At 33.3% G+C, this 24848-nt stretch overlaps 4 protein-coding genes across 4 annotated transcripts; 1 reads left to right on the forward strand and 3 right to left on the reverse strand.

Annotated features, from left to right (window-relative positions):
• Positions 1-2584: 2584 nt before the first annotated feature.
• LOC130990032 (uncharacterized) lies at positions 2585-5864 on the reverse strand. Its single transcript, XM_057914235.1, has 5 exons — positions 5827-5864; positions 5455-5587; positions 3432-3635; positions 3245-3346; positions 2585-3158 (listed from the first exon to the last, which is right to left on the reverse strand). Exons 1-5 carry the CDS (start codon positions 5862-5864, stop codon positions 2694-2696), a joined length of 942 nt encoding a protein of 313 aa, XP_057770218.1. The 3' UTR covers positions 2585-2693.
• Positions 5865-10989: 5125 nt separating this feature from the next.
• On the forward strand, positions 10990-14419 carry LOC130987734 (uncharacterized). The gene is made up of 10 exons (XM_057911383.1): positions 10990-11170; positions 11282-11441; positions 11548-11650; positions 11773-11885; positions 12466-12534; positions 12739-12854; positions 12941-12995; positions 13517-13637; positions 13898-14040; positions 14119-14419. Exons 2-10 carry the CDS (start codon positions 11298-11300, stop codon positions 14218-14220), a joined length of 966 nt encoding a protein of 321 aa, XP_057767366.1. The 5' UTR covers positions 10990-11170; positions 11282-11297; the 3' UTR covers positions 14221-14419.
• Positions 14420-14586: 167 nt separating this feature from the next.
• On the reverse strand, positions 14587-19671 carry LOC130987735 (protein DETOXIFICATION 24-like). Its single transcript, XM_057911384.1, has 9 exons — positions 19455-19671; positions 19100-19348; positions 17847-18388; positions 16356-16442; positions 16160-16216; positions 15488-15726; positions 15278-15396; positions 15108-15194; positions 14587-15005 (listed from the first exon to the last, which is right to left on the reverse strand). The coding sequence occupies exons 1-9, from the start codon at positions 19458-19460 to the stop codon at positions 14922-14924; spliced, it is 1470 nt and encodes a 489-aa protein (XP_057767367.1). The 5' UTR covers positions 19461-19671; the 3' UTR covers positions 14587-14921.
• Positions 19672-20731: 1060 nt separating this feature from the next.
• Positions 20732-23302, reverse strand: LOC130987738 (protein DETOXIFICATION 21-like). The gene is made up of 8 exons (XM_057911388.1): positions 22847-23302; positions 22226-22767; positions 22048-22134; positions 21770-21826; positions 21446-21684; positions 21260-21378; positions 21089-21175; positions 20732-20999 (listed from the first exon to the last, which is right to left on the reverse strand). Exons 1-8 carry the CDS (start codon positions 23066-23068, stop codon positions 20925-20927), a joined length of 1428 nt encoding a protein of 475 aa, XP_057767371.1. The 5' UTR covers positions 23069-23302; the 3' UTR covers positions 20732-20924.
• Between the last annotated feature and the right edge of the window lie 1546 nt (positions 23303-24848).

Raw genomic sequence — 24848 nt, forward strand, 5'->3', positions numbered from 1 at the left:
TGAAAGAGCAATATCCGACAACAAAGGAGGAAACCCCGACTTCCAGATCATTACATCATTAACAAAGAAAGCAAAACGAGCCAACGCGTGCGCCGCTCTATTAGCCTCACGCCAAGCATGACAAAAATCGAGAACCACGTGCTTCCGGGCATGAGCAAAAACCTCTCACAAATCATCACAAAGGAAGACTGAACTATTGAATGAATAGCTAACAAAGAGTCCGAGTAGAAAACCACCGGACCGAGATCGTTGGCTAAGCAGAAACCGATCGTTTTCTATTTGCTCGTTTTTTGTACTGGGATTTTGGCTCTATTTACTTTTCCTTAAAATAATCAAGATCTTAATATGCAAACAAAATAATACGATCCATTTCTTTTTAAAAAAAACTATATATACAGTCAGCTATGGGATTTTTGGTAGAATATGCCGTCTGATTTTCAACCAAGGAATCATTCAATTACATTTTCATGTTACATCTACTATTTCACATTAAACAATTACATATATATATCTATACTATATTAAAAATGGAGTTTTCAATTTTAAAATTGAGTGGCAATTTTATAGTTATAGTAAAATTAAAGGTTTATATTTTTCTTTTTATTTGCATTTTCTTTAATTAACTTTTTATTTGTTGTTATATTTCTTTCCAAAATTGTGAAATCTGATTAATTATAAAATATTTAATATGCGTATCAAATTAAAAGGAAACATTATTAGAAGTAAACATAAAGGCAGAGAAAAGGACAAGAAATACCGTCGTACATCGACAAATAAAATTAATTTATATTTTCTTTATAGTGACTTTCTATTTTATTTTCTTTATTTATTTGTTTGTGCATGTATTGATAAGCTAAAAACGATTAAACAATATTGCATTATAATGATATCATGATCAAACAATATTGAATTTTTCCACAAATACTGAAAGGTACTTCACCATATATATAATTCATTAATTGATCAAAATATTTTCTATAAACTCTATATAAACCCACAGAAACTGCATGATTTTGTGTAATTAATTTCAAGAAAACACCACTCCAAAGAAAAGAGAAAACAAATTAGGGTTTTGTAGCAATTACTCAAGCATGTCTAGAGCTACCAAACTGCCAATATTGTTTGCAATATTTCTTATGGGATTTGCGCTGTGGTGCTACGTTAGTAGCCCTCATTCCGACGTCGTCGTTTCATGGGCTTCTTCCTCAAAAGATGATCTTCCTCTTCCACTTCCAGATTCTGTTATACATAGGAAGATGTATGGATGCTGCGGCTGTAATAATGCAGGAAGGGCTTGTTGGGCTTGCTGCGGAAAAAATGGGACAGCATGAATGCATGGTTCACAAAAAATCGTTTTTTTTTAAAAATCGGTTTCACAAGAGACCACCTCACGATGGTTTCCTTAATCCGATATATATGTTTTGTTGAAGTAAAGTCTGTTTGTCGTAGTTGATGGTGTGATTGTATTATCCTAAATAAACTATGTTGTCGTAGCTAGTTAATGGCGTCAATTCGATTAATCCCATGAATTAGTTGAATTAATACGTATGTAGCTAGTTGTGTTCTAGTGTGTGAAATGTATCAGTGGATGATAAGTGGATGTGTCTCATGCTTTCTGATGAAATTTACACTACAAAAAAAATTGAAATTAACTACGGAAAATTCCGTAGCTAAATCGTAGCAAAAAATGATTAACTACGGAAATTTCAAAATTTACCACGGAATGACAAGCGTCGCGATATGCTTGGTCGTACTGTTCACCTGTTACGGAATATTCCGTCGTTAAATTTAACAACGGTTTAATAACGGAATATACCGTCGTTATTTTACTTTTTCATTTTTGTAATTTTTTTACATTCCGTCATAAAACCGTAACCATAAACGCATTTTATTTTCATTTTTTTTTAATAATCCGTAGCTATATACAGGTATTTTTTCTATTTTTTTACTTTCCGTAGTAAAACCGTAGCTATATATAGATTTCTTTTTATATTTTTTTAATAATCCGTAGCAAAACCGTAGCTACATATAGGTATTTTTTTTATTTTTTTTAACTTTCCGTAGTAAAACCGTAGCTATATATAGATTTCTTTTATATTTTTTTAATAATCCGTAGCAAAACCGTAGCTACATATAGGTATTTTTTATATTTTTTTTAACCATCCGTAGTAAAACCGTAGCTATATATAGATTTCTTTTATATTTTTTTAATAATCCGTAGCAAAACCGTAGCTACATATAGGTATTTTTTTATTTTTTTTAAACTTCCGTAGTAAAACCGTAGCTATATATAGATTTCTTTTATATTTTTTTAATAATCCGTAGCAAAACCGTAGCTACATATAGGTATTTTTTTATTTTTTTTAACCTTCCGTAGTAAAATCGTAGCTATATATAGTATTTTTTTTTATTTTTTTTAATATTCCGTAGCAAAACCGTAGCTACATACCGACATTGTTTTTAGTATTCAGTAGTAAAACCGTAGCAATATATATACTTTTTATTTTTATTTTTTTAATATTTCACAGTAAAACCTGTTTCTAATAAATACAAAATCAATGCAATATTTAAATTAATAATCATCTCAAAATCAAACTAATAAAATATCATAAAGGATACCTGTTAGTGTAATAAATTCATAAACATCTAAATAAAAATCTAATAACAATATATAATAAGTACAAAACATGTATTTAGGGTGGAGACGAGGAACGGGGGAACGACCCTGAGGATGATTGGAAGAATTTCATAAGTTGAGAAATTTGTTGTTGCATTTCCAACTGCCTAGTCTCCATTTCTGCTTCTTTTCGTCGTCGCTCCTGCACCTCAGCCTCCATTTCTGCTTCTTTTCGTCGTCGCTCCTGCACCTCAGCCTGTAGAGTAGCTTGTAGAGTAGCCTCTCTCTGTTGTGTCTGCTCTAACTCTGTCTGGAGCTGTGCAATCTGAGCTGAGACTGCTGCTGAAGGAAATTGAGACGAGCACGTCGAATGAGTGCTCGTCGAACCAGTGGAACGCATCTGAGACATAATGCCCAATCCGAGTCTACGCCCCTTCGGATCTGGTGTCACCACCTCCCTATAGATCTGACTGACCTCATCTGGAGTGACATCTCGTCCAAGAGTAGAGCGTAACTCCTCGACTCGACTATGTATCTCAAGCTACATTTAGATGCATTACAAACAACTTAAAATGTGATAAAATAGAATTAAATGCTTAGAATAATTAAAATGTTCATATTACTTACACCCTGAGTCTGTGCCCGTCCATCGAACTGTCCTTTCTTAAAGTGCATCCTCATGAAAGTATCATAATGTGCATCTGCGATAGAAATGTTCTTCTCTCGAGCCTGTAATAAAGAAAGATGATTCAAAATTAAATTATTGAATTATTGAATTTTTTACAAAGATAAAAACACGTTTGCAATAACTTACCACATGCTCAGCATGACTAATAGCACTGCGAGAGCCTCCATAGTGGATAGATAATCCTGTACCTGGACCAGCAGGCTCAGATCGACGATTCTTGCTCGCCTGCTGCGACTTAACTTGGAATTCAGGTGTCGCCCAATATTCCTTCCACTTTGTAACAATGTCTTTATGAAGAAATTGAGGTCTGCTCCCTTCATCGATAATAACCTTACATCCATGGACAAAATCTTTATAAGCATGCCTAGCTTGTGAGATCCATGTCAAACTCTTATTACAAGCATATAACGATATCTACTTGCAGCAACATAAAGTTACAGAATCAAAGTTTCACTTCAACTATAACAAACATAATTTAGAGCAGATCATCTAATTGAAGTAAATTTGGTCCAAAATTAAAATCAAAACACAGATATTCCGACCAAATAAGCAAATACAACACAAACCATTCTTGTAGATAACAGTTCCCCTAGACCTCCATAGAAACTCAACAAGCAATCTATAACTAATTCAAATTGACAATTCTTTGAAGTACATATTATAATATCTATAAAGAGGAAGACATGATCACAAATACCAAAATATATTCTTAACAGTTCAATGTGTATATTTTCAACAATGATAATAACCGATAATTTCATTCACCTCTTTATTTGTAGCATTTTTTTCCTGTAAAGTTTACTACTGAAAAATTGGTCAAAGATCATGATTTGTCTGGCAATTAACCCTTATAGAAAGCTTATAAGAATGATTTATCCATTAAAGATCATCATATGTGTATATGTAATGTGCTATCTATCTATATAACCACAAGTTCCACATCATAAAATCAAAAAGACAGCAAGCCATATTCTATGGGAACTCGCTGTCTATGATTAGTTTGTCCCATGACTTGCCAGTCACAGCTGCAGCTGCAAAGTGAGAAAACAAGCGCTTAGAACTTAGAAGAACACCACATGCCGGAAATGAGAAACCATTATTGATCCTCTATTTTATAAAGAAAAAAAAAAAAGAAACTTAGAAGAAAGTTGATAGTATTCAGAAAAAGGGAGATCTGCACCAATCAGTTTAATTTCTGCATTATCATTCCAACTATACCACCAGTAACATAGATGCATTTATACCATGTTAACTTCATTTCAGTTTTCATCATTCACTTTGAAGTTGGCTACATGTCAGTATCAAACAGGGTAAAAAGAATTAGCCACAGTAAACTTACAAAGCAAACTAAGGCAATGAGAATGATGCTGCAACACTTGATCAGATTTGTACACCTCATATTTATATTTCAGATTTTTCAACTACAGTAAGTCCTAATAAGCACTAATCCCACCAAATCAAATGCTCTAAGAAAAGAGAGTTCATAACAGCAATATCCAAAAGTGACAAGACATAAAGCAACACGAATCAGCTGACCATAATAGCCTCTAGGTTTCAACCTGAAGCCGCTAAAGTAGAGAACCTGATACATGAATTAGTCAGTTGCTTATAACCTCCAAAATGGCATGACCTGAGAGTTAGACCGTAATTTTTAATTCCAGTATCATTTACATTTTTACTGTTCTTCGACTAATCTGAAATTCTTAACATTCATAATTAAGCCAAACACAAAAGCAGAAAGCTTCATGTAGCAACACTACTGCCTGTATTAGTCGCCTAATCTATATAATACAAGTCCAAAACTATGGCAGCTGCCTAACAGAAACATCATAACGAAACGAAGGACATTCAGACAAAACAAACTATGCCCACCAGTCAAGAAAATCAAATGAACCGATAGACTAAATATTCTAAAAGAGAGTTGATGTAATTTCTTTATAATATTACAGCAAATGAACCGATTAGATAATGCTATCATCTAATCTGTAGGGAAAAATAGAGACAGCAAATCCTTTATGATATGTATGCAGCTCATATATGGGGTTTACTTGAGCTATACTATCATGTACAAACTTGTACTGCAGAAGTGCAGTTTCATGGGAGAAGAACAAGGTCTTCAAATTCACAAATTTATGTCAAAGTCACAAACCTCAAAAATATATATCCTGCTGTCTCTGTAGAAGTTTTTCTGCTTTGAGCTGTAATAAAGCCAGCAGATTTGCAGTGGATATGGCAATGCTCCAAAAGGGCAGTGCTGTTGCCAAAAATGAAGTCCACACTTCCTTCAACGTAGCAATCCCTCAAATATTGCTTCCCATAGTGCAAATACAGAGTATCCTGCATAAGTTTGTACGCACCAATTTAAGCCAAGAGATTAAACTACACCTCAGGCAAGACCTCTTGTTACATAAACCAAACCACGAAGAGAAAACGCTATGCTATTTTACACGAAGAAGGCATTCGATCAAGACAAAAGCCATATATCTACTCTTACTATGTTCATCCATTGTAACTGAACTACCACCTACTTAGCTCTTGCTCTGTGTCATCAAATCTCATTCGTGGTTTGTATACGAACAATCTATCAATCTAAATTCCTCAAATTCAGAGCCAATGACACAAAATCAAACAATTCAGGAAACTTTATAACTTTCTGTTAACAGATACAGATTTCTTCTCCTATGCCTCAATCTAGATTTATAATGAATATTGGAGGGGGAGAGAGAGAAAGAATATACCTGCCAACCAAGAAATCTGCAATTATAGAATGCACAACGATCAGCCGTCACTCTAAGCGCCACAGCTTGCCCTGAACCCTAACTAATCCCCATTATGGTGAGATTCTCATTTCAGTTATAATCATTATAGAATCAATTGGAGATACAGGAGCATAAAAGTCGCACACAATTTCATAATGAAGGACTAATTTATGCTCCTGTGTTTAGAGATAGATCAGCTTGGAACTTATTGTAGGGCTAGTTGATTACAGATGAAACGACGGGGATAGACGGCGCATCTGTTTGATCAGATACAGATTGAAATGAGGAAATCCAGACCTTCAGCAGCAACTGAAGGCGACGATGGGGAGAAGATGCAGAGATAGACGGCGGATATCGGAGCGGGCGGCGGGGAAGACGGCGGAGATCGAAGCGCGCGGCGGGGAGAACGACGGCGCGGGAGCTTATTTCAGAGATAGACGGCAAAGGGGGCGTGAGAAGATGCAGAGAACTATTTAGATAAATATTAACGACTCTTTAACAACGGAAATCTAATTTAGAAAATAAAACAAAAAATTCAACATATTTTAACTACTTATTTAGCTACGGAATATTAATTTTCATAAATAAAATTAAAAATTCAGTATATTTTAACGACTATTTAGATACGAAATATAAATTTTAAAAAATAAAATGAAAAAATCAGTATATTTTAACGACTATTTAACTACGGATTATTAATTTAATAAATAAAATGAAAAAATCAGTATATTTTAACGACTATTTAACTACGGAATATTAATTTTCATAAATAAAATAAAAAATTCAGTATATTTTAACGACTATTTAACTACGGATAAGTAATTTAATAAATAAAATAAAAAATTCAATATATTTTAACGACTATTTAACTACGGAATATTAATTTTCATAAATAAAATAAAAAATTCAGTATATTTTAACGACTATTTAACTACGGATAATTAATTTAATAAATAAAATAAAAAATTCAATATATTTTAACGACTATTTAGCTACGGTTTAATAACTAAATATTTAAAATTAATTAAAAAATCAAAATTAATATGTTTCCGTTGGTAATCCGTAGTTAATTAACTACGGAATAAATTCCGTAGTTAAATTCCGTAGCTAATCTGGCGTTTTCTTGTAGTGTTACATGTACTCAATCCCTGATATATATTTTTGTATTTATTAAATTAAACTAGCATTTGCACCCCGTTTTATATAAAATTGAAACTAACTCGATTATCATATTTATAAATATATTAAAGAAATTGATTTTAACTGAATATATTTGAGCTTAATATTGAAGAAATAAGAAATAAATAAAGAAGAGTTAACAATAATAAAAATTAGTATTATGTAAATATTTCATATATTTATATGAAATATATCAATTAAAGCTCTTATCGTGATCTTTAATTTGATACGCATGTTAAACATTTTATAATTAGTCGAATTTCACGATTTTAGAAATAAACAAAACAAGAAATAAGATAAAGAAAAAGAAAAAGAATATAGTTTACAAATTTAATTCTTCAATTTTATTGTAATTACAATTACAATATCACTCAATTTTAAAATTAATTGATTTAAAAGTTGTCTTTTAATATATTATAGATGTACTATTTGATTATACTCTCTCTCTGTGTCTCACACACACAGTGACACAGACGCGCGCGCATAATTAACTTGATGGTGTTCATTGGTTGATGAGAGTTCATTTGGATTTCAAAAATTATATTTGGATAGTTAATTTGAATTTAAATTGAGATCGATTGAATATTTTGATGTTCTTATGCATTTTTCAACTATAGGAATCTAATTATATTGGAATGAGGTTTATGTCTAATATTAAGATGTTGCACTCTTGTGGAATCGATTGTATATAAAGAAGTTGAGTTTATAAACTCTTTTACTAATAGACGCATGGCAATCAAATTAAGCCGAAAAGAATGAAAAAGTAATAAAAAACAAAAAATGAAAACTATGAAATCAATTAGTGCTCTATATTTATTCTTGCTATAATTTTCTTTGGATTAACTGGTCTAGATTCATGTTTAATGTTATCAATTTAACAAAAGAAAGAAAGAAAGAAAGATCACTACTCACTAGTACTCCCTCCGTCCACGAAAAAGTGCCCCATTTGGGTGCTGACACGGGTTTTAAGAAAGCTGAAAAAGGTGGTGTAAAGGTGGTGTAAAAGACTAAAAGGGTAGTGTTAATGTATTGTGGTTACTTTTACTCTTGCACTAACTATTTGGCATTATTTTATTAGGTGAATTAAATGAAAGCATTTAAATGAGAAAACATTAAACAAAAGTGACGATTCAATAAATAAATGAACTTGAAATTCAGAAAATAAATAAATAAATAAATACATAAAAAAAATGGAAAATAAATAAATTGGAAATAAAATTTTCAGAAAATAAATAAATTGAAAATAAATAAACTGAAAATTCAAAAATAAATAAATAACTAAACTTGAAATTCAGAAAATAAATCAATAAAATGGAAATAAATAAACTGGAAATAAATTAACTGAAAATTCAGAAAAAAATAAATAAATAAACTGGAAAATAAATAAACTGAAAATTCGAAAATAAATAAATAAATAAATAAACTGAAAATTCAAAAATAAATAAACTTGAAATTCAGAAAATAAATAAATAAATAAATAAATACATAAAAAATGGAAAATAAATAAATTGGAAATAAAATTTTCAGAAAATAAATAAATTGAAAATTCGAAAATAAATAAATAAATAAACTGAAAATTGAGAAAATAAATAAATAAACTGGAAATAAATAAATAAATAAGTAAATAAACTGGAAAATAAATAAACTGAAAATTCAAAAATAAATAAATAAGTAAACTTGAAATTCAGAAAATAAATAAATAAAATGGAAATAAATAAATAAATAAATAAACTGGAAATAAATTAACTGAAAATTCAGAAAAAATAAATAAATAAATAAACAGGAAAATAAATAAACTGAAAATTCGAAAATAAATAAATAAACTGAAAATTCAAAAATAAATAAACTTGAAATTCAGAAAATAAATAAATAAATAAACTGAAAATTCAGAAAATAAATAAATAAATAAACTGGAAATAAATAAATAAATAAGTAAATAAACTGGAAATAAATAAACTGGAAAATAAATAAACTGAAAATTCAAAAATAAATAAATAAATAAATAAACTTGAAATTCAGAAAATAAATAAATAAATAAACTGAAAATTCAGAAAATAAATATATAAATAAAATGGAAAATAAATAAACTGGAAATAAATAAATAAACTGAAAATTCAGAAAATAAATAAATAAACTGGAAATAAATAAATAAATAAATAAATAAACTGGAAATAAATAAACTAAAAATTCAAAAATAAATAAATAAATAAACTTGAAATTCAGAAAATAAATAAATAAATAAACTGAAAATTAAGAAAATAAATAAATAAACTGAAAATTAAGAAAATAAATAAATAAATGGGATTGATTAGGCGTGGGGGAGTTGGTTTCGTAGTTTTAATTAGTGAGTTAATTGTGTGGGTTAATTGCATAGATTAAATAAAAGTGTGGATTTATTAATGACATAAGTTGTAAATAAATTGAAAAGTAAAGGGTATGAATGTACAAAAAGGTAAAAAGGGCACTTTTTTGAGGATATAATCAATAATGTTTGACATCTATAACTAAAATAGTAGTATAAAATATATGGTTTAAACCAAACTTTAATTACTAAGAGAAAAACAAATTAAAACGAATTGAGAAAACCATTCACAAATCACAATTCACAAATTCGAATGCCCATTGATCGGTAGCTAAGATCTTTGTCCCACCAAAGTACTTCATTAAGAAACTAATAAAACTTTTAATTTGATTTGGTCATATTAATTTATTTGATAAATGTAAAATCTTTTAGTATTATTTTAAGTGGAATCGTTGTGTCATAGAACCAATCAGTAGCCTTCAAAAGAATCATTCAATTATTGACACTTTTAAAAGATTGAACATTAATTCCTAACATTGTATCTGATCTGATCGATCAGCCCTATTTTATATAGTGAGGAAAAAGTCATATATTGGAGTAAGTGGTTTATTCGATGCATGAAAAATATTTTTATGAAAAGGCAATGTACAATGTATGAAAAAAGATGTATAATGTATTAAAAATATTTTTATATTTATATAAAATTAATATCAATTTAATTTTTGTTCACCTTCTCTTTTGCAAGTACTTCATCCGTCCACAAAAAATAGTTTCATTATGTGTTGTACACGAATTTTAATAAAGTTGTTGAAAGTGGAATAAATATATAATTTGTATGGATAATATTAGAACAAAAGGGGAATAAAAGTATATTATTAAATAAAAATTACTCCCTCTGTCCCGCTATAAGTGAGACCTTTTTTTAGTACGAGAATTAAGAAAGATGTATTTTGTGTATAGATGAAAAAGTGAAAATGTGTTTAAAGGATAAAATTTTTACCTGAAAAGAAAAGAATTTCACTTATGATGGGACACCCAAAATAGAAAGATTCTCACTTATAGTGGGACGGAGAGAATAAAATAAATGTATAATTTATAGATAAATATAGAAGATAAGATAAAATATACAGTTTAAAAAGGGAAATGAGAATTTTTTTTCATGAATTAATAAAAATGGTTAAATATAATTTTTTCTAGACGGGGAAAGTATAAAAAAAAGTCAACATTCATCCTACAAATCACCTAGTTGTGTATGCCTCAACATAGTTTTCTTATTTCTAATTCCTTTCTCATATTAAAATTTAAAGTTTAGGCAACAAATTTGTACCAAAAAGTTTGAGAATTTTTTTATTTTAGCTAAAAAAAACCCATCCAAAAAATAAATAAATAATAACTATAGAGAGATTGTATAAAAGTTGTCAACGCTCTTCGAATAAAATATTTAAGGATTTTAATTTCTTTCTTAGCTCCGAAGGTAGCAAGTAGAGTGCAATACGCAACACACCGAAAAACCCTTTACTAAAATTGGTTAAATATTGAATTAGGGTTTCAGTGAATCACTATTTATCCAAGCTTTTCCCCTAATTCGTTGATCACTCCATTTCTCCTCTGCTCCAATTCTGCTCGTACGTGTACTCAGTTTTCTTGGACTTCATGATTTTGTAGTTTCCCCCCTTTCTGTAGATATAGGGTTTTGTTCCCTTGCAAATTGATCGCAATTTCTCGAGCTTGAGCAGGGACGCCGCCGTTTTGATGAGTTCCCGTACACTGAGAAGACGGCTGCACCACGGAGATATTGATGGCGGAAGACACGATCGTTGCGAGACTTCGGCATTGGATGCGTTGAGCGAACCGTTGCTGGCAGATGGAGATTATGATTATAATAAACACAATGAGGTACTTGCCGTTAGATTTTTTTGGATTGAAGTTGAGTTTTTGAAATTGGTTTTAGTGCTGATGTTTTTCTTTGAAAATAAATTAGTTATTTTTCACTTAATTGAAGGGGACCTCGCTTGTGGATATTTTGGATGAACAGCGACGTAAAGAGGATCTGCATTGGACACTAGTATTCTCGAACGTGATTGCGCAGTGGGCTCAATGGTTAGGTCGGCATTCACTTGAAATTTCGTTGCTTGATTTTGTGATTTTGAGTGTGTTTGTGCTAGTATGATTTGAGCTATAGTTTCTTACAGAATTACGACTTAATCACTAATTCTTTGTCCTTCAGCAAATATTGTTCTTGGTTCTGGGTCTCTACTAGCACGGATCGTACCATTCATTTCGGGCAATCAAAATGGAGCTAACAACCTCCTTCCACCTGTTTTACTTAGTCCTTTGCAGGTATAAAGCAACTTTGTCGAATGAGTTGCTGTCTTATCCTTTCGTTTTATTTATTTCGGCAGGCATAATTTTTATTTACTTGATAAATGTAGTTGGGTAGGCTGCAATTTATTTACTTGGTGAAAGGATTTTTGGAAATGAAATTCTTTGCTATACTTAAAAGACCTGGGTTTTGTTGCTGCTGCTGAAGTTTATACCTCGTATAGTCGTATAACACTACATTCATGGGGCAGGTTGACATTAGTTAAATGCTCTGCTTGTGTGCCTATGAAATGGTTTTTTAAATAGGATGATGTCTTGTAATGCTCAAGTAATTCTTAGCTATGTGACGTTATTTTCTTGATTGTATTCTCATATACATGATCCTATTATTGTTTTAAAACCTTTTCTGTGTATCATTGATAATAAAGTTCAATTCCTATTATGGATTACTTTTGTGCAGTGGATTGAAATAGGCAAATGGTCTGGTGGGAAGAATGTTATCTTTGCACTTTTCATTTGCTTTTTACTACATATTTATCCATAGTGTTGAGCATATAAACAAAGGTTAGTTTCTGATTCTTGATTTGTTTCATAACAGGAAGCAAGGCTAAAATATCTAAAGCAAAGGCTTTCAGTTCCTTTTGATGGCACTTGTTCAGATCATCAAGTATGTAGTTGCCTCTTTATCTATTTTTTCCCAAAAAAATATATATGTACTTGCACCATTTAATTTGTTTGTGGTGCTATTTGATTCCCTTTAGTAAATAGAACAGGTAATGTCATTTAGAACATTGGCCATACATGAATTAAGTGAGAATTCTGATTGTTTGGTCTATGATCATGTATCAATAGCTTGATATTCTGTTTGCAGGATGCACTTAGGCAACTTTGGAGGTTAGCTTATCCTGATAGACAGCTCCCAGCTCTTAAATCAGTGCTCTGGAAAGATATGGGCTGGCAGGGATCAGACCCTTCAACAGATTTCAGGTTTGTGGTGATAGGTGAATAGTTCAATGAGATGCATTTGTATGAATTCCTATTTTGGTGGAAGCTCATGAACAATATATATTTAGGGGTGGAGGCTTCATATCGTTGGAGAATTTGATCTTCTTTGCCAAGACGTATCCGGTTTGTATTTTTCTTTGACATGAATTTTAATAGGTTATTCCTTTTTGTTTTATTTTTCCTTAACTGGTAACTATTGCCAGATCTTAAGAGAACATATTCTAGTTTAAAGAATAGATGAACAGTAGGTGGAATTTATGGTGGAATCTTGCTTTACATTTCCATCTCTGCTCTCTTTTGCCAAAAATTGAAGGGAATTAATCTTTCCATATGTTTATGCTAAGTGCTGTAAAAAGTTATGATGAAGTTGAGAGTCTTATAGACTCTCCATGTTTCGATGATGGGACAGAATGATGAGCAGCAGAAAGATATTTCCCTTCGTGTTCATGTATGGTGTATGTGGTCTGTAAGAGTCCTATGTACTGTGACTGCTGTGGGTCCCATTTTCTTTGAAATGGGTACTGGAGTTGTATGCCTTGGATAAATATTAGGGAGCTAATTTCTACATTGAAAATTATCCCAATTTTGAGATGTGAATTTGATATGGATTTCTATATTCATGTTACTACTCTTTACCATGACAGGAAGCATTTCAAAACTTGTTGCACAAGAGAGATGGAGACAGGTCAGAGTGGGAGTATCCGTTCGCTGTGGCTGGCATCAATATTTCGTTTATGCTGGTTCAAATGTTAGATCTCCAATCAGGTGCTTAAGGGTTCTGTGGTGTTTATTTTTATCTACAATCTCCATCGCCTTTGCCTGGTTTGTTTGATGTCAACTATGCAACTTGATTGAACAGAACTCATTCTAGTTATTATGTTTGCCGGACTCTCCTAATGACGGCAAGCCTTCATTCATCTGAAGATCACCATAGATAATGAGTTTAATGGACTATTGAAATTTTGTTTAAGAATCTGTCTAGAGTTGCAATTTATGATTTATCCATGTGTGGAATATTTCTGCAGGTAATCCTAGCAAGTTGGCTGGGCAACGCTTTCTGCAGATGCTCAGCTATGATGATATGGCCTTTGACAACCTCTTTTGTGTCGCTTTCAAGATGCTGGACGTGCAGTGGCTTGCCAAGCGCGCCTCATATATGGAATTCAACGTAATAACAAATCTATCTGGTGTGATTGTTTTCATACCACCTTAATCAGTGATTGATCCTACTTATTTTTGTATGCAGGAAGTTCTTAAATCTACGAGATCACAACTAGAGCGAGAGATGGCGCTGGACGATGTATCGAGCGTGAAGGATTTGCCAGCGTATAATCTACTGAGAATATAATCGCATGCGTAATAACATTTTCTTGTGAGCTGTGTTTGCAAATTTTAGACCACTTCACTGAAATCTCCTTTTATACAGAAAAAATTGTATATTTCATGTATGATTATACACTGATGTATTATTCTCTTCACCGTTGTATAGCGGAGGTGTACAGAGTGACTATTGGCTTATATCTATTTTCGTTGAATAATTTGTGTTATATTATTGTGAGCTTGATTTGACAACCATTTATTTAGCTCGTTTAGCAATTTGCAGTTGCTAGTTTTATCTGTCACATATTATTTCTATATTGTACTTTTAATTAACTTATTATAGAAACATCTAATCAGACTTATATACAGAGAAATTAAAAGTCTTGCACAAATGTATAGTACTATAATTTTGTTGAGTGAGCTTTGAATTGTAAGTTATAAAATTAAAGGCTTGAGTGAGCTTAAATATTTTATTTATTTACATGAATTAGTCTAACTCAAGCTCAACTCAATTATAACCTTTAAATAACAAAACTCAAATTAAGAAACCTCCCTAATCACTATCCATAACAAGTCAACAACAAATAAAGTAGCAAATATGAAATATTTTCTACCTCGACACATGGTTTGAAATAGAAAATGAAATAGCATCATCAACACTATAGCATCTTGCATGACAACAAGTTGTTGATAGCCTTAATTATTGCTAGTTATTTCTGCCTTGGATGCCTAAGAATGATCACAAATCTGTTGTTGATTTTCTTCCCCAGATTTTAAGTACCATCTCCTGAGACGCGCCGAAGCTATCAAAACCTGCAACAACAACAACAATAATCTAATAAATAAAAATTTAGAACGACTTTGTATAGTTTTATTGAGCTCAAATCTACACCCTTGGATCACAAAATATTTTACCTCTTGATCCCAATTTATTTTCCAGATCATGTAACTAAGTGCGACAGTTTGCGTGACGATGCCACTCATCATTCCAATCCATATCCCCTGCCATTCTCATAACACTAAGTTCAGAGTTTGTGTATTTTACGACAAATATCCCAAAGATTCAAACGGTAAAATGATTTCACCTTTGCTTGGAGATGAATGACATATCCAAGCACAGCTCCAATAGGCAATCCAATAGCATAAAAACAAACTAAATTGATAATCGCAACTCTGCCCTGCAGCCCTGCTCCAACTGCAACACCTGCACAAAAAACATTTCTTCAAAAAAAAAAAAAAGAGGAAAAAGAAAAAACTCAGGTCTTTCTCTACAAAAGTAGAAAAATGAGAAGAACCTGAAAGCACAGGATATATGCCGTTGAGCAAGATGGAGAAGGCAAGCAGAAGAGAGAGGTCGGCAACGGCCAGTGCAACCTCCTCGTCACCGGTGAACAAGTAGCCGAGTTTCCGGCCAAAAATCAAGCAGAGGATCCAGAAAACCGCCCCTATCGCCACCGATGTGGCCATCACCACCTTGATGGCGAACCTCGTTGCGGCCGCGTCGCCTCTGCCGAGCTCGTTCGCCACCCTCACACTGCATGCCCTCACAACACATGAGAAGACCAAAAAAAATTAAAGAGATGGTTGATTGCATATAAATTACTGAACTTTCAATAAATTCTCATTTTGCATACGAACTTTGAAATCTTTATTAAAATTTACTCAACTACTAATTTTTTCTCATTTTTCATATTTGCCCATTTTTCATTGTGATGACATGGCATAAATATTTGCATAGCATAAATATGATCATGTGAAAAAATAGAACTATTGTTGTAATGTATAGTTGGATGAAAACGACGTCATTTCAGACCCAAAGTTTGGCCGGAAAATGGACAAATATGCAAAATAAAAATAAATTAATAGTTGAGTAATTTTGATAAAAAATTTAAAGTTTATGTGTAAAATGAGAATTTGTTGAAAGTTCAGTAATTTATATGCAATTAACCCAAAATTTAAATACTTACATTGCAGCACCCATCATGCCCAGGCAGATCATGAACTCCCACGCGCCCACGTTCAGGCTGAAATTTGTTTTTTTTTTTTTTTTTTTTTTTTTTTTTTTTTTTTTTTTTAGCACTAAGTTAGCAACATATTTGTGTTGATTGTGCTGTAAAAATTTTGATAATTGAAAAAATAGATTTTTTTTTAATTACTAATTACCATATAGAGAAGGCAGAGATTGCAACTCTGGCGTTTTTCATGTAGCCGGCTAGCAAGACCAGAATGGCGTAGTACCATAGCTCCAAACTGTCAAAAATCATATCTAGGTTAGGCCAATACTAAATGCTTCAATTTGGATAAAAAATAAAATAAAAAATCAATTCACAAATTATTAAAAATGCAGTGCATTTCAATAAATAACCATACGACTTTTGAGACAATGCAACTATAACATCAGGCTAATGTTGTAATCCGTTAGTGTGTATTCCTAATTAATATCTTTACTTATTTAAAATTTTAAGGATAATTTAATAATTTAAATATATATATATATATATATATATATATATATATATATATATATATATAGGGAATGGATCAATAAAGAATGCTAAATGTAGAAGGAAACAACGAAGGCTGAATAACTCAATACATTTACTGAATAAATCACGCGAGCGCATGAACGAAAAATGTACGTGTTTATTCAGTAAAATAACTATTCGTGCGGTCGCGTGATTTATTCGGTAAATTTATTGACTTATTCAGAACGAAATATAGTTACTTCTTCATAGATCCCAACCCTATATATATATAGGGAGAGGTTCTATATATATATACACACACATGTATATTTAGATTTTATTTGTTTTGATATAAGACAATAAACATTTTCAATCTAAAATTCTTTTAAAAATACGGTAAAATACAATTTTGAGACATGTATTACTCCCTCCGTCAATGAAAATTGTAGTACGGTTTGAGGACACAAATTAATAGTAAATGATTTGGAGATAAGTGAAAAAACGACTCATCATAATTGAGCGGAGAAAGAGACTCACCAAAGTTGATATTAGTTAGGTCATTCGTAAAATATTAGGTGTTAATAGGTTTTAAATATAAAAGATAGTTTTTTCAGAAAAAGTAAATAAAGACTATCATTTTCGTGGACGGAGGAAATAATATTTTTAATATTCCGCCATCAATTTGTTGTTAAATATTTATTTTTATTTTACTTGTTCGTTGTTAATCCATCATTAAATATTAACGCGTTAACACTATTTTTTTAGGTCGGTTCGATTTTGGTCGATTTTTCATTTTTCACTACAAAAAAATTCGCAATTCTCGACGGAAATTCCCGTCGACAAATATAAAAAAGCCGTCGTTATTTTATTTCTCGGATTGTCGACGGAAATCGGGAGTCATTAATTTAATTGTGGGTAAATTAATCAACGACGGGAAATTCTGTCGAGAATTCTCGACGGGAAATATCCGTCGAGAAAATATATTAGGCCTTCGTAAAATTCCGCCACTGTTCACGTGATTTTTTGTAGTGTTTTTATCGATTGGTTCAGTTTCGATTTTTATAAATTGGGTCGGTTCGGTTCGGTTTTGAACCGATGCAGACCCCTACATAACTAGTAAAAAATAAAATAATTTTTAGTAAGTAAAAGACATTAGCAAACGAGGTTAATAACTTAATTAATTTATTACCAGACCATGATGCCGGATGAGATAGAGAGCTTGACGACGGGAAGAATGTCGTGAAACGCAGCCATGGTGAATCCTCTCCACGACTCCTCGCACCAGCCTCCAAACACGTAGACGAACTCCCCCGCCACCACCACCCACGCCGACACACACAGCGCACACATCGCGCCGCCCACCCCGAACCCCATCACGCTCACCAGCACCCACGACACCGGCACGTGCACCGCCAGCTGCGCCGCCGACAGCCACGCCACCACGGCGTTCCGCTGCTGCGCCTGCAGGAACATCTGGATGGTGGCGGCGAAGACGATGCTGTAGAGGAACGGGATGAACCACAGGGAGATGTACCCCGCCGAAGCCGCGATGGCGGGCTCCTCCCCCACCGCCCGGAAAATGGGCGCCGCCGAGACGAAGACGGGGAGGAGCAGGGTCAGTGTCGCGAGATCCACGAGCCACGAGCGTTGCAGGAACACGCCCATCATGTGGTGCTGCTTCGCGCCGTAGGCTTGCCCGCATAGGGTTTCCGTCGCGCTCGACATCCCGATCTTCCAGATATACGGAAAAACTTGTGTCAGACTGTTTAAAATTTATCATGAGAAAACGAGAAATAAGAAAAATTCTCTCTAATTTTCCGCTCATTTTATATAAAAGAGAATTTATTATTTCTCATTCCTCCTTTTCACTTCAAAGAAGGGTAATATTAGAGTTCTGTTTTTGGTGTGATAATATTATCACTCTTAGGTTGTTTTTCGACCAGAAAGAGCTAACTATCGAGACTTTGGACTATCCGGACATATACTTCGTGAAATGATTCGTACGTTTTCTTTGGTTGTAAATTTATCATGAAAAAATGAGGGATAATAAGAGATGGAACCTCCCTATCTTTTTTATCTCATGTTCTTTAAGATCTAAAACATAGTTTATCACATCAATATTCCAAGAAAAATATTATCAAATCAATTCCTTATGATAGTATTATCGTATATTGGAGTGAAAATGAGGAAAAATAGGCTGTTCGATTTTTTTTCCATCCTACCCGAAGAATGGAAAAGGAGTATCATTCATACAGAACATGCGAAAATGGTGCAAAAAAAAGGTGAAGGTATACGTTTTTCACCATTTTTCATCAAAGAGAACGCACTCTTAGAGTGAGAATGAGGGATGAGAACGGTGAAATTTTATGACCATTTGTAAAAAATAAGGGAAAAAGGGGCTCATTTTCTCATGATAAGTTTACAACGAAAGAAAACAAGTACCACTATTCCGTTGACGAATCGGACGGTTAGGGTTTGGACAAGAGCATAACCGGCAAGATCGGTGGAGTTGATGTGTCCGATGAAAGATTGCGTGACAACGAGGCTCCCAAATGAAGTGACTCTTGAGATAATGCTAGGCAATGCCACTCGCCATATTTTCTTCGATTCTTGAATGATTTCTTCCTTCAAATCCACGTCTGATTCTGCTCTTGGATTCAGCAGATTCTCTTGCAAGTTTCCATCCATGGCCTGCAAATGAGGAAGGAGAAATTAGCTATATATGGAGATTGAAGAGATTTTTGTTTAATTAACCCTATATTATATATGCATGTTTCTGCTATAATAATATGATCACCTCCATGAAGAAAATATGCCTCTTGTCGACTTTTGATTTTTGTTTCTGTTAATTTTGCAAAAAAATAAAAGTGATAGCAAAATTCCAACTTTGACACACTTGTAGATTTGTGTGAATCAAATGATGTGATGAGAAACAGAAGGTGAAACTGCTCCATGTGAGATTGTTTTGAGAGCAGTTGGAATAATAAAGAAAATAAAAGTGAAATTCGAGTTTTCGCAGTAAAGTTGAAATAGGATTAATTAATATAAGAATAAAGCATCAATAACTTTAAACACTAAATCAAAAGTGCATAGACTTGAGCAATTTATTCTCAATTATATTCCACTTTTGATAAATAGCCTAATTAATTAATCATGTTGGAAACACGTACATAAAAAGGGGATAGATTTTTGAGAGGAAAACATAATTCTTCTTGAAGGTTGAAGCAAGCATCTTTGCATGTGTAACAAATTTAACAAAGTTAGAGAATCTTTTTTCATAGAATATGTACCAAATTCACTCTTTCACTAACTAATATAAGCATAGGTAAATTGTTCAATGGTGGATATGATCAAGTTTGGAGTAATGCACGTCATTTTATTTTAAGGTGAAGTAGCAAAAATATCTTAATTAATGTCTGTCTGTCTAACATTATATTTTTTGGTTTTTTATGTTTATAAATTGGGACAAATAAGTCTCTTTATCTGATGTTAACTCTATCTACGTGATACAAAGGGACTTAGTTATCCAACTACGATGTGGAGTAATTAAGTTGCATAAAATATAATGTTAGGGAGTTATTTATTTTTCGTTGTAAACATTAAAGGTGTTTTTTATATTTAACCTAGGGTTGAGATGATCTGTGAGAATTACAAATGAATAAATCCAAGAACCCGACATAAATAAATCAATGTAAAACGTGAACAATCACATTAATTAGTTGAATGCATGCATTGTTTATATGTAACATTAATTTGTTCATGTCGGGTTCATGAATTTTATTGTTTTATTAATGTATTCTCGTTTCTCATGAATGATATTTTTTTATTACTGAATACATTATCTCTTTCTTTCTTTGTATATATGTCGAGGTGAAAATATATTAGAAAAACAACACGTGGCAAAACCTTCCACTAAAAAAGTGTGGAGGGGTTGTCCCTTAATTATTTGATGGTTGGAAATTTTTTGCATTTTTTAAGTTTTAATTTAATGCATTTTTAGTTTGTATAAAGTTGAACATAAATAACCACACTTTAGGGCCCTCGATCGGACTCTCATCAGACAACATTAAAAAAAATAATAACAAATAAATAAATAAATAAAACAGAACACTAGTCCTTACATTGAACATTTGAATTTTCATAAAGATAAATTCTAGCCACAAAAATTAAAATATTCACAATATAGCTGCTTTTTGTGTGATAAAACAAATTTCCCTTCAATGAAAATTCGTGTGAAATTGGAGGCTTTGGTTGTATAATACGCGGATTAAGTCGTGACGTCATCATTTGTTTGGTCTGTCGTAGAGCTCCGCTTGTTGATTCGTATCTGAGCAAGAGCTACCTGCAACAAGATACACGATACGCTCAAGCGATAGAGTGATTAATGTTTAAGTTCGAGAAATTTTGAGTTCAAGTTTACTGTGACGCGACCTGTTCATCCCAGTTAGTCGTGCAAGTCATGATAATCAGCACACAAGTTTGGAACACGATTCCTATTATCATCCCGATCCAAACACCCTTGCAAAACAAACAACCATTCATCATCATTTTCAACCAACAATCACAAAATGTACATAAAAATTTGAAAAAGTATAGACTCACTTTAACTTGCAAATCGAAGACATGACCAAGAACAACTCCTAAAGGAACTCCAATCAAGTAATACGAGCCAAGATTCACATAAGCCACCACGCCTTGTCGTCCGGCCCCGCTCGCAACGCCTAACGTCGTGAGAAAAATCGCGTAAGATTACGCGTTCAAGCAGACGACTAATTAAAGAGGCCTCACCGGAAAGGGCTGGTTGGAGTCCACCGAGGAGAATGGTGACGGCAAGGAGAGGCGAGAGGCGAGCAACGGCCTTGGCCACAGCCGGGCTCTTCGTGAACATGTAAGCCGCGCTCTCCTTGAACACGAGAAACAACGTAAACAACACCAATCCAATGACGAAAGATGTCAGCACGGACACCACAATCGCGAGCTTTGCAGCTTTCGCGTCCCTCCGGCCAAGCTCGTTAGAGACGCGAACGCTGAGAAATGCCATGAAGGGATACATGACTCATATCATATCATATCATATATGTCTAATTAAGGCAATGGCTACAATGAGAGTACCTTGCTGAAGCCAAGAAACCGAAGGAGATCATAAGAGCCCACCCACTGATGTTTAGGCTAAAATCGAAAAGAAATTAGTCAAATAATGTATATTACTCCCTCCGTCCCAGCTAGCTCAATCACATTCTTTTCGGCACAAGTTTGTTAAGGTAAAAAAGTGAAAATATGAATAAGGGGAATAACTTTTGCCATATAAGGAAAGTGATCGATCAAGTTAGTTGGGACAGCCCAAAAAGGAATACTGATAAAGTTAGTTGGGAGGGAGAAAGTATTATTACCAGATAGAAAGAGCATCAACTGTGACTTCAGCATCTCCCATGTTGCCAGTTAAGAGAATCAGCACAGTAGTGTAACAGAATTCAAGGCTGCAAATAGCAAATACAGAGTAATTAACAAGCATCATTGAAACAGAATCTTGAATCTTGAGAAATCTAGTAGACTAAGACAAGGCCTAACCAGATCATCACTCCAGAGGAGAAAGAGAGCTTGATGATGAGCCCGAGATCCTCAAAACACGCGGTTGTGAAGCCTCTCCACGTCTCCCGGCACCCTCCACACATGATGTACGCGAGCTGGCCTACATTCGGGACCAAATAGGCCAGCACAGTAGACACCATGACACCACCAACACCAAACTCGAACTTCACAGCTAGAAGCCACGAGACGAGGATGTGCTGCAAGAAGGAAAGAACTGCAAAACACGAGAGAATGAAGTTCTTGCTCTGTGCCTGCAGATACGTGTTGCAGCTATAGCAAATGGCATAGAGAAAAATCACGGGGATGAACCAGAGGGCGAGGGTCCGGGCCCCTTCAGCGATATGTTCATCCTGGCCTAAAGCTTTCAAAATAGGAGCAGCGAAGACAAACAGAGGCGATAAGAGAGCTGTGATCACGAGCAGAATAAGCCACTGCTGCTGCAGATATGTGCCTAGTTTGTGATACTGCTTGGCGCCGTATGCTTGGCCACAGAGCGTTCCCAGCCCACCATTTACGCCCATCTGCATATCCGTTGCAGACCATGAGCTCACGCGTTTTTGTATGAGCAACACATGATTTTTGCTACTATATATAATGTACCAGTGTGCCAAGGTAGAATCTGAAGAGGATAGTGAAGACGAGGGCATAGGCAGCGAGCTCTGAGGAGCTGAAATGGCCTATGAACGCTTGGCTGACGACATGAACACCAAATGTCGAGACTCGGCTCAAGATGGCTGGGCCAGAAACAATCCACATTTTCTTGTTCTCATCCCATATCTTCTTCTTCAGACTCTCCTGTTTCTCGTGGATCTCGCCTTCCATTGGATTGAGATGGAGCTCTCACCTAATTTGATCTATCTCGTGCCACAAAACGAAGAAAAATCAATGATGTTTCAATACTAGTGAAATGAAAAAATTGATGCAAAATGGAGAGAGGGGGCAGAATTCATCAAGCCATGATCACTGCACTCGCCTTTTATCAGATAAACGAAACGACTTAAGTGATGTTGAGTTCATACGAAATGCAAGCAAACTACATACAGTAGAGTTTAAATGCAAACAAACTACATAGTAGAATTCATCAAAACATGGTCTAATTTGGAACTACAAACACTATTAGGCTCTACTATGTGTATACAATGCCAAAGAAAATATGTGAATCTTCACTCAATTTTCGAGTTAAAAAACTCTGCATCACAAACTTTCTGCTTTCTGTTTCATTTTTACAATGTGGAATACAAGTCTAGTGCCAAAGACTAAATCTTTCATAGCTTTAACACCAAAATTAAGCTTCCAATGTTGGAGAAACACAACAAACAATATGATGCTTCTGCTAAACTACTAAGTTTTTTTTTTTTTTTTTTGACTAGAAACTACCAAGTTTTTTTACATAATGGATTCTTGCTGCTTCAAATCAATGTGCAATTATACAAAGTATTCAACAAATTCCAATAACTTCATAAATTTTTCATTGCTCAAAGAGTAATTAATAACAAATTTTGAATCATCAAAACACAATGTAGATTGAGGATTAAATATCTGCTATGATCCATCCCACACATCGGTTAAGTATAAGCTAGGTGATGTGGTTTACTAACCTTAAGCACCTTCTTCTCTATAGCTTGGCTTTTGATAATGAATGTTGTAACAATATCACACACACACACAGCATAAAGGCTGAAGCTTTGAGAGAGACAAAAAACTTATTACATGCATTTACAATGTACTTGAAATTCAAGATTCAGTCATTCAGACAAGATGCATTTACAATGTACTTGAAATTCAAGATTCTTGTAAAATTGAAATGGTTTCAAAGGGTTCTTACCTCCTGCTCCTCCCTCTCTCTCTCTCACTCTTGTCAACTATATATTGTAGGAGAGAGAAAAATGAAGAGTTGAAATCCCAGTTTTTATATAAACGTGATGCATATATGGAATCTCCATGTAAGATTTTAATTTGTTTTCTATTCTTAGGGGAAAAAAATAATGCATTTTCTTGCAAATTCATCGCTGACGCCTTGTTACAAAATATGGTCCAACTTGGGATCTACCATATACTGATCTTATATATATAAGAAAATTTGTATATATAATTATATAAAGTGATTTATTGTGTCTATTTACATCAAATAATATGAATCCAAAAAAATTATAATAAAAAAAATCGTTTTAGATAAAATATAGAGACCAAAATGAAAAGAAAGGGAGATGTTTGAGGGACGGGGGAGTATTATTAATTGATCTGCCTCATGATATATGGTGGTATTTTGATATTTTTATATAATTTAAAAATTATAAAATATATCTTGACCCGTGCATCGTATGGAAGGATGTACTAGTTATGATATAATAAACACTTACATTTGAATAATTGTGCTAAAAAAAATTAGGCCAAGGATGAGGTAAAATGGAAGGAGTGGTAATTTGTAAAATTAATTATGTAGGAAAGTTTGGAAAAACTCCAACACAACCGAGAAATGGATATAATAAAAGAAAAGTTTTACTTGTTTCTAGAGTTGTAAAGGAGCCAGGCTATTCGTGAGCTATTCGATACTCGATTCGATAAAAGTTCGATCGGTAATTTAATGATCAGTTCGTTTAGC

This window comes from Salvia miltiorrhiza, chromosome 6, assembly GCF_028751815.1.
Source record: "Salvia miltiorrhiza cultivar Shanhuang (shh) chromosome 6, IMPLAD_Smil_shh, whole genome shotgun sequence".
Lineage (NCBI taxonomy): Eukaryota > Viridiplantae > Streptophyta > Magnoliopsida > Lamiales > Lamiaceae > Salvia > Salvia miltiorrhiza.